We start from the raw sequence: 10526 nt of genomic DNA, 5'->3' as shown, positions 1-10526 counted from the left end.
TAAGAAAAAGGAAACTACAACTTAGAATTTTAGCCTTTGCCATTTATGTGTCCTGAACATAGTAAAGATGTGACCTTACATTAGAATAGGTCAAGTTTTGATAGATCAAGCTAATAGGAACGTTCATATGTAGAGTTGCCCCTTTATGTGCTCAATAATTAGATGGGACAAAATTGTAGCTCAAAGATTTGCTGTGCGTAACGTTTATACTAGATCTATCTTCTTAAATCAATTATGTGGACTAGCTTTCTTTGGATGGTAGCTAATGAAAATAAGTATATGTTTTGCCTTTTAGTGAGAAATGCTTACTTTTGAATGGTAGCCAATGAAAATAAGTATATGTTTTGGTAAATTCAAAATACAAACCTTAGAAATCATAGTTTACATACATGTACCCACATCACACACATATAAACATGCACACATGCATGCACATACATACATGTGTGCAAAGTGTATGTGTGTGAAACCATGTGCATGCGACACCCATGTACACACACGTACACACACACAAGTACACACGCACGCACATCGCCACATGCACACGAACGAACACACACACACAAAAATGTTCATATCAATATCATTTTCAATAGCATGTATCATTCGTTTTCAAAAGCATGTGCCATTCGTTTCCAATAGCATATGTCATTCGTTTTCAATAGCATGTGTCATTGCATTTTCTAAGGTTGTCTACTTTTCATGCATTGTTAATTCTTTTCTTGAATGAAAAAACCTTTAGGGGTAACGTCTCACAAAAAATTATTCACTAGTTGAAGAACATTGAAGATGAAGAAGCTTTATCCGGCAAGATTTTTTTGGAGTACATTATAGATCAGGCCCATTTGTAGCAAAAATACATAATTAATGCCTCATGGGATCCAGCTCGTGGGATTGATCTTTTTGTTTACCTCAACTTGGAGGACATAACACATGCACACATTGTCATGGTGACGCTCAACTTGCATTGCCAAGGTATTAAATTGTATGCCATTGGTGACATGTTCCTTTTGTAGGACATAACACATGCACACGTTGTCATGGTGAGGTTCAAAAAGTGGTTGGGAGATTGCATGTCATGACATTAAATGAAAGAGGGCTTGTTTGAAAGATTCTCTTTAACAATGTGGAAATTTTGGAAAACCAACATTGGGATATGATATGATTTGGCAATAAACAACCTACTCTTAGTGAAGTGGAGTGATAGTGACCTATGATGTTTCAAGCTAAACTTCTTTTCATGACCCCACATTCCCTTTCATGGAAAGACACCCTTAATTTTCCATAATTACCACAATAATGATGAATAAGAGCAAGCTATAGTATCCCAATGTTGCCCAAGCCATAAGAAATAGAAGAAAATGTCCATATCCATACCAACCAAAGGTTTTTTACCCTGCATCTCTTCTTTGTCGGTGTACTACCCACATGCCTTATTGTTACTTATGCACTGAATTTACATGAGTCCAAACAAGGTAACTTTTTCCTCCACATAGTAAATGAAGAGGAGGGGGGGGGGTTACTTCTAGAAAACCCTACATTGAACATGTGTTGAAGGAGAAATAATAAAATCCCTACTAATAGAGGAATCCTAGATTGCCTTCCCCTTAAATATGTTTCTTGGATTGTGTTGATAGATCCCTTATGTATGTAGATTTGTGAACTTTCTAGCTTGCAAGACCCCTGTTTTAAAATTCATGTCCTAGGATCACATATTTTCGGGTGCATCCATAAGTATGTACCCCTTGACATTGAAAAATGGGATGGCCCCATGTGTAATCTATGAAGAACTAATCTCTAAGCTATAACATGATGAGACCCCTTAGAGAGTGTGTGTGTGTGTTGTGGTGGGGGGAGACGTTGAGCTTTGGAAAGTAGCAAAGCATAGGCTTAAAGTCTTCTAATGCATGTGGCTTGTGGGAAAATTAATGTAAAAAAGACTCAAATAGGTACAATCCACAATAGGGTTAAGGATGGAAATAAAAGAATCTCGAAGGATGAGGCATTGGCTTTGTAGTATCCCAACCATCACGGCACACTCGACATCCATGGAACGTGCCATTTTCCTCTCTTATATAAAAGCAAAGAAGAACAACAAAGGCAACGGAGAGGACCCATCTCTGGTTAAGGGAAGAGGGGTAAGACGTGCACGATGCATGAAGATTATAAAAATGGGAGGGTGACGGAGATGTGCGTCTTTTCAAAAGCAAGCCCACTTCATCTCTCTCTCTCTCTCTCTCTCGCTCACGCACTTGATGATGATGATGATGATGATGTTCCAGTTGCGTCTTCTCCCCACTCTTCCCTCTTCTCCCTCTCTGCTGCCCGTCCCTCCTACCCCTCTCTCGCACCATGGCCTCTGCTGTCAAGGCCGAAGACAAAACTCATCCTCCTAAGGACCAGCTCGAAGGCCTCGAATATTGCATCGACTCTAACCCGCCCTGGCGTACTTCCCCTTTCCTTGTAGCCTAGAGAGCATTCATTTTGCACATGCCCTTGCAGCCCGGGCTGAGAGTAGTCACTGCTGCATGACGGGTCCGTCTGATGATGGCTTTGTGGACAGAAAGTGACTAAATGCCTGTATGGGCTTTACAATAAATCTTACAGGATATCTGAGAGCGTTAGAAAGAAAAAGCATTTCACTGGCATCGTTAAGTACTGCTAATAATATTTGCAGGACTGATGTGCGTAGTGAGTTGACTCCTAAGAAATACGTAGTTTTAAAGTTACTAGCAATTGTAAAGTTCTGTCAAGTTGGGTTTTCTGCTCTGCTGATGGCAGAGTGAAATGCATTTAGCTCTGCTCTGAATGGTCAGCGATATACGCGAGAATTCCCAGCTCAGTTAGCCAGCGACCAATGATATTTAAGCTCGTCAGAAATGGGATCCCGTATAGCATAAATCAGAAAATCTTTACATTTACAAAATTTTGAAACGAACAAGCTTAACTTTGGTCGAGCACTATAAATAACTGTTTAAAGTCCGTTGAGGGCTGCAGTATGAATCTGGACCCGTGGTGATTTCACTAAAGGGGTCTTCTCGTGGCTAAAAGAGACTACTCCGCACAATACGAGGGACTTTCAGACTGGACCTGGAGAATCATAGGGGTGGTTCCACCAGAGGGGATTTCTGTTGGCTTAAAAAGACTATTCGGCACAACATTACCCACATGGCTTCTAATTACGACGGATTCTAATACTCAACCTCTCCAGCTTACGGGAATGTGCTATGATACCTCTAAACCACCATGTCGATCACAAAAAGTATCCTTTTTGTGCATTCATATTTTGTACTCGTGCAGGCCGCTCGAAAGGGTAGGTGTGGGCACTGGGGCCAAAGCTCCCCGATAGTTATCCAAAAATGTGTGAATCATGCGGTATATAGGCCCAACGGACACATGAACAGAGCTTTTAGGACCTTAACTTTAGATAGCATAATTCTTACTGTCTTTCATTCCATAATCTGGATCTGTAACGGACGTCTGGTCTTTCATTTGTACAGCTGAAGCGATCATCTTGGGATTTCAGCACTACGTTGTTATGTTGGGAACGACTGTTATGATACCCACTCTTTTGGTTCCTCAGATGGGAGGCACAAATGTACGCAACTAGACTTCTCTGCAGACTGTTTTACAATGCTATAAAGAGAAACGTGAAAGTGTGAGAAGTTGGTGCTTAGGGTTCATGACCCATTGTTGCTAATGAACTGGCCACTATTTATGCCTCAATGTGCAATGCTAAGAATGATATGTATTTCTGCTGTCTTTGTCAAAGCAATTATGATTAAATTTGCATTATCTAGCCGCTATGTTTTTAAACTAGTCATCAATGTACAGGAAGACAAAGTGCAGGTCATCCAAACCCTGCTATTTGTATCAGGCATCAATACACTCCTGCAGACATTGTTTGGGACTCGATTGCCAGCTGTCATTGGTGGTTCTTATGCTTTCCTAATCCCAACTTTGACCATAATAAACTCATCGTCGCTCCAATCTATAATTGGTCAACATGAGGTATGCACAGACAAAACACCGAACATGATGATTTAGAAACCATGACTCTTTTGTTTTGCTTGGATTCATGCTCAACATGATGTCATGTCAAGATCTGATTGAAAGGAATGTTTATATGATTTTAATACGGTGACTGAATATGACTTGAATATGGTAACTGAAGCTTCTCCAAACCTGTAGAGCCATAAATAAGCTCAAATGTTTGCTAAGACATTATTAATACTCCAAAAGGACATCCATATAAACAAAAATGAAAGCAAAAATGGATAAAAGGAAAGAGAGTAGTGACTCATAATTGCCACGTGAAACCAACAGTGTTAAGTTTCAATTACATTTTAGAAAGTTCTCTGCTGAAAAGTCTAAGCAAAGAAATTCCATAGAATATGCATTGCACAAGGGGGATGTGAGGGAAAAACAACTTTATATTTGTAACAGCAACATCGAGTAGTGATGAGGGATGAGAATTTTGTGAAAATGGATATAAATATAGTGTAATGATGTCTCTGTCAATGCCCATATTGCAACTGCATTGAAACTTGGAAAATATACGGCGTCACTGGTGAGAGAAAATGTAGTCTGTCACACCTTATTTATCACGACTGTGAATGCAGAACTTCAAAAGCAGGCTGCAGAAGAGTCTTTGGAGTTCAGAGTCTTTGATTCTCTGTGCTGTGTATTGATACAATTCTCCAATCATGGGTGGTCAGTTGTGCCTTTTTTTGGTTGAGTATAGGCGTACTCTATTTTCTCTCACACGCAGTCTCTATGTCATCTTGTGAGATGATTTTTATGTAACATTTGGCAACACTACATATCATGAAGATATGCTACTTGTATGCTTGTGTAGTCATCCTTTGGTAGATTGCCATATGAAAATCATGTAATATCTTTGATAATGTACTGCAATAGTAGATCTTTGATTGTGATCATAGTAATCATTTCGATGCTTCATTCATAGTCATAATCACACATACTTTCTTAGTGATATGCATGGGTAATGTTTCATGATGTACATATGCATATAGCAATGCTGTCGTCTACATAGTAATTAAAAACGTAATCATCATTTCCTTCTTAAGATAACAATTTAATACATGGCTTACCATGTTCATAAGGAAAGACTTCATAGATGGAATTGAATTACAACATAGAAGGAAACTCATAAAACATATGCACTACTCGTGGTGCATGATATGGGTCCCAAATGGGAGGACCCCATTTTGAGGGGACTTTATTCACTTGACAATGATATGTCCCACGTAGAGCCCTTAAGATAAAACGAACTTGTAATATCTTTCTGATATTGTGAGGCCATATTACAAGGACAAAGAATAAGTCATGTAGACCAGAGCATGATAAAACTTTTCCTTGGGAAGGCTTTTGGTAAAGATGTCTCTCATGTCCTCCACTGTAGGACAATATATGAAATCTATGTGGCGTCCCTAGATCCTGTCCTGTATGTAATAATAATGCACCTGATCATATTTTGTACAAGCATGGAAGACCCGATTCTTGGCTATATGCCAATGGCACTTTTGGTTTCAGAGAAATGGGAGTGGTCATACCTCGTGAACATGCAAAGTCAAGCATCAATCTCCTCAATCAAAACACATTTGATTGAGACAGAAAAATGCCTATTTTGTCTTCACAATAATCGATTGACAGAGAGAATGACCATAGCTGGGTTGAGGAGTTGCTTGAATCAGACTATGTAGAGGGTTTCAAAGTCTACACAGATGGTGATTGCCATACCCTTCATGAGGTCAAGGCTATGAATAATCCTTATTGTGCATATTCGAGTAAATAAAGTGTATTACTTCTCAACAACTGAAAAAACGGATGGGAGTGTAAAAGCTAATTTCAAATCTGAAACTGCAACGTAAAGAGAGGTGAAAAGCCTGTATGCACATCATACAAAATCATAAAGTAAGCAGCATCAACTGACCTAGATCCTGAGGAAAATCTTAAAAAATCCAATGAGGGGCATAATGCCCAGTCATGTGAGACTCCATCAGGTGGAGCTGTTGTAATCTCAGACTCTAATGTAGGTCTCCACTCTGTGAGAAACCCCAAAACATCTTCCTGACTGAGTCCTTAGGGTGAACAATCCACTGATCAAACTTGTGATGAGATATCCCTGCCATCTACAAGATCCTCTATTCCACAAGATTCTTTAAAGGAAGCTAGGAAATTATGGACTGGGATGAAATTACGGACTGGGATTGGTGTGTGGACAAAGTTGCTGAAAAGGCGAGAGATTGCAGCTAGGGATCACTCGAAGACCTGGAGTGGAGAAAGTTTAGGGAAATGGTGTAAGGCTTGCCCTGCTGAGGCTCTCAACAACACCCCTCCCTAGGTAAGAGTCAAGAGGAAGCGGAAATTAAGTTGTCCAAAAATTCCTCAAACATGTCTAGGCTGAGTGTCTACCCATGAATAATGCCTAGTGTAGCATTCCCAGCATGGCAGAGCAATGCTGATGGAATGAAGACCTTCCTATCCTTTGAATCCAAGTGCCTATCGCTGAGTCATTGTGCCGTTTTCCCCCTTACTGTGCCAAAGACTAACTAGTGAGTGCAAAGGCAATTATAATGAAGGGGACGGGCAGATTTAGAGAAAGGGTAGAACTAGCAGAAGGCAGAGAGAGGAAGGGAAAAGGGAGTGAGAGATGAAGGAATAGGGTAGAGAGAGAGAGAGAGAGAGAGAGAGAGAGAGCTGGAAGCAGGAGGGTTGTGTCAATACCAAACTTTGAGACGTACAATAGGAGGTGGGATTATGTAGTTTTCTCAACCATACCTCTTTTAGCACTTCGAGGCCTAGCCTGATCAGTTCTAATCCTCACTAGCCTGGCAACCAATACCATGATTTGAATGATGAGGTCCCTCGTATGGCAGCATCTTCAAAGAGTAGAGCTTTTCGACAATCAAATCATAGAAATCCCTTGCACGGACAGTTTTCAGAAAAGCACCTTTCAGCTCATCAGTTGCAATAGCTATTCCATCTATCTTCAAGAGTGCCAGGAAACATGGGTATGTAGCTGTTTTCCCATTCTGCCCATTTAGCCTTGCAAGTGTGGAGGAACAGGCAGATCTGAATCCTCTATAAGGCTGCCCTTGAATTCATCTTGGCAAGGGGTCCTTCCAAGGGCTCTATTGGAGCCATCATAGTCAAGACAAGCATTTGAACTGCAGTGGCTCATGGAGGTGACAGAGAGGCAGAGGGGAATGGAGATGATACAAGGGAATAAGGCCTATGACAAATGCACTAGGGTAGAGCGAAATATGTTTGGTGGGTGAAACACTCTACGACACAAAAACCCGTGAAAGTATTACCGATAATGGACGACTCTTCAGTCATAGTTGCCAGGGAACGCTGTTCCATAGCTATAGAACGTTGGAACGGCGTTCTCTTCACTGAGCTTGAAGAGAACGTCTGAGGAATGTCTGGTCTATGGAACGGCTATGGAATGTTCCACATCCCTTGTGGAACGTCTAGGGAACATTCCCTAAGCCGTTTTCTACATGCAGATCATCTAGATGATGGAGATGATTAAGAGGATGAAGAGGGCAGCAACCACAATGCTGCAGATTTAGATTGATCATTGATGTTGACAGTGAGTGGATCATGCATGTAGCAGCTAGTTTTTTAAGTTCTAGGAGCCTTAGTAGTAGGAGGTCTCACTCTCCTTTTCTTGTATCCAGATTCAAGATTCTAAGACTCAAGATAATCTCATATGCTTGTGCCTTGTCTCTTATGGACTTTGCTTTTGTATGCCATTGGCAAGCTACAATGATTAATCTAGATTCTATTATCAATGATTATGCATGAATCATGATTCATCTATAAGATTCAGTATTGACTTTATGTCCTGAGTCTTGAGTCCTTACTCCAAAAGCAATTGCAACATTTTTGAGTCTTGGAAGAAATGTATAGAATAGTATGTTTGTTTATGGGTATGGTGACATGGCGTTCCCTTCCCGTTGACGTTCCCTAGGATTTGGGCGTTCCTGTTCCCTAGGGGGTCGATGTTCCGTTGCTGTTCACGTTCCCTAGTAACTATGTCTTCAGTGCCTACAGATGTTATATTCTCTACATGTCTACTTTTGGAACATGTATGCAAAATGTTCTCTCACTCCTCAAAAGTATCCCATCATAATCGTGAAAGTTTTTCATAAATTGCACTCAAATTTGTCAAGTCAATTCAAAATAGAGGTGATCCGTGGAACAAGCTGTGCATTGGTTGGTGCTATGAAACATGTGGAGATGTGGGGCTCTCTTGAGGCAGTGGCAGACAAGGGAGCGTGCATGTGTACAATGAAGCGTTCAAGTGGAATGTGACAAGATGGTGAGAGTCAAGACCATTGCAAGTTGGGAATTAAGAAAAAAGTGTGCTCCGTAGTTATCTAAATGTGTAGGTGAGCTACGAGAGGAAATGAGCTCTAGAATTCACAATGCCCTAATCGGGACACATCTCAGTGATTTTTACAGAGACCTTCAGATATGTGGACTCAAGAACGCCTTGCTGCAATAAGGGATGCTTTTGGAGCAGTGAGCTGAGTTTGCTTATCATGCGTATCAGTCTTTTTGGATTTAAAGAGCTAATAGACACTTTTGCATTGCCTTGGACCATTGTTAGATTCTCATGGTGTTTTACAATTAGATCCATATTTGGTCATATGGATTGCTACTGAGTATTATGCCTCCCTCCTGACAACAGAGTGTGACATACGTGAGAATCTCAGCCATATTGAGGGTTTGGGATGTAGTTCCCTTGTTTTGATTAACCTTCTCCTTTAGTGCTAGCCTTTGTCATGGCTGAGTCTGCCCTTCACCTTTGGAGTACTGACGGAAACTTAGTACAAAGACTTTTGTATAAATGGATGCTCAAGTATGTGTGGGTGTGTGGATTTGTATTTGTGAGAGTATTTGTGAGAGCATATGTTTATACTATGGTCTACACCACTGTTGGGCGCTGATGATGTTGGTGGGGATGCATGATGGAGTTTATGGTTTTCAACCTTATGAGTGACTATCATGAGATTCAAACTGCACTATGTGTTGGCGATTTTAGAGGATGAATTTGGGCATGTTCTTGGATTCATCCAAATATACGTAGTTCCATTGTTAGTGATCCTTGAGATGAGAATATCTTTGATGTGCCTTCCTCTGGCATGGAATTTCAGGATGCCTTACATGTCCTGCATAAGGGTAAATGCTCTGGTTCAGACGGATTGTCTTTTTCCATGTCTTTGTGGGATGATGCTGGTGACCATGTCACCTCAGCTCTTCAAGACATTTGGGACTTCGGTCTTATGCCTCCTTCATTTTTGGAGGGTCTCATCATCTCATCCCTAAAAGGGGCAATAGTCTTTGCTTACATAAAGGAGGCCGATCGCTTCATTTGTCAATGTTGAACCCTCTGAACAAAGTGGCCTCAACAAAACAAATCACCGAATGAAAGGCCTTAGCAAAAAAAGAGCACTGAATGAAGGGCAACAGCAGTCTGAACAAAGCATGAGGCGATCCATTCGCGAACGTGCAGATCATTTGGACTGAACCCAAGTGAGAAGCTGATCCATGGAGAGAGCAGTTCGCCGAGCCAAATGGTGAAGCCACAGTATCAGTTGGAGTTTTGGCACTAGTTAGGAAGGCACCTACCCCACGATGGGTAGGTGCAATCAAATGTAATGCTTGGTGTGCAGTGCCTGCCGTGTCTTGTCAGAAGAAAGGGTATAAAAGGGAGACTGCACGTAGAAGGATCTTTTTCATTACGGTTGTGGTTAGGGAGTGGAGCCGTTAAGATTTATAGCCAAGACCATTGGTAAGAAGAGGCCAAGTGTGCATTGACTGCAGCCAGTAAGCTAGTAAGACTGATAGTCAAGACCGTTGGGACGAAGAGGCCAACGGTGCGTCGAGTCCATCCAGTAAGCTGTTTCTATTGTCTTGAGTAGAAACCAAGTGATAAAAAGAATATCTCCTCGATTCACTGTGTAAAGTCTTGCAATTGATTGCATTCTTTCATTCAATCTTCCATCTGCATTAGTCCACCCTGGTGTGTTTGCTCATTCGATAATTCACTGTTTACATTCCGCATTGAATGAACGCTTCATTAGTTGTCTGGAAACAGTACTTTGCCGAATTCATATGTTAGGTGCAATTTGTAGTTACTATCTTTGGCGATCCTTTGGGGGGTGGTTTGCGGTGGATGTGCCAATGAAGTTATATGGGAACAAGTAGTGCAAATCAAGTCACAATGAGTGTCAGGACCAGTGGATATAAGAACTTGTCAATGGCAAACATATCAGCAGAGGAGAGAAGAATGTATGGCAAGATTGGATGACCAAACTCATGGAAGCTAGACATTGAACAAAGAGGATACTCAAATCCAAGAAGAAGGTGGGCAAATTGAGCACTTAGAAACCAGATACATCATCGAGGATTGAAGAGACGAAGGCATGGAAGAAGACCAAAAGAGTCCAAGACCCTACCTCCCAAGGAGAATCGGTCAATTTAGGCAT

General features: G+C 41.1%; 1 protein-coding gene across 2 annotated transcripts in view; it reads left to right on the top strand.

Moving 5' to 3' along the window:
- The first annotated feature begins 2228 nt into the window (after window positions 1-2228).
- LOC147895649 (nucleobase-ascorbate transporter 2-like) overlaps window positions 2229-10526 on the top strand; it is a 44219-nt gene continuing 35921 nt past the window's right edge. The window contains exons 1-3 of one of the 2 annotated variants that reach the window (XM_087383258.1): window positions 2229-2446; window positions 3501-3598; window positions 3835-4011. In XM_087383258.1, coding sequence (XP_087239384.1) covers window positions 2353-2446; window positions 3501-3598; window positions 3835-4011 — 369 coding nt within the window. In that variant the 5' untranslated portion in view covers window positions 2229-2352. The remainder of the gene's footprint in view (window positions 2447-3500; window positions 3599-3834; window positions 4012-10526) is intronic. The other variant, XM_087383257.1, reaches the window with a different exon arrangement.

Source organism: Dipteris shenzhenensis, chromosome 12 (assembly GCF_047967505.1).
Source record: "Dipteris shenzhenensis isolate YYH24624 ecotype China chromosome 12, Dip_SZ_1.0, whole genome shotgun sequence".
NCBI lineage: Eukaryota > Viridiplantae > Streptophyta > Polypodiopsida > Gleicheniales > Dipteridaceae > Dipteris > Dipteris shenzhenensis.
This window is presented reverse-complemented; position numbering and strand designations above follow the sequence as displayed.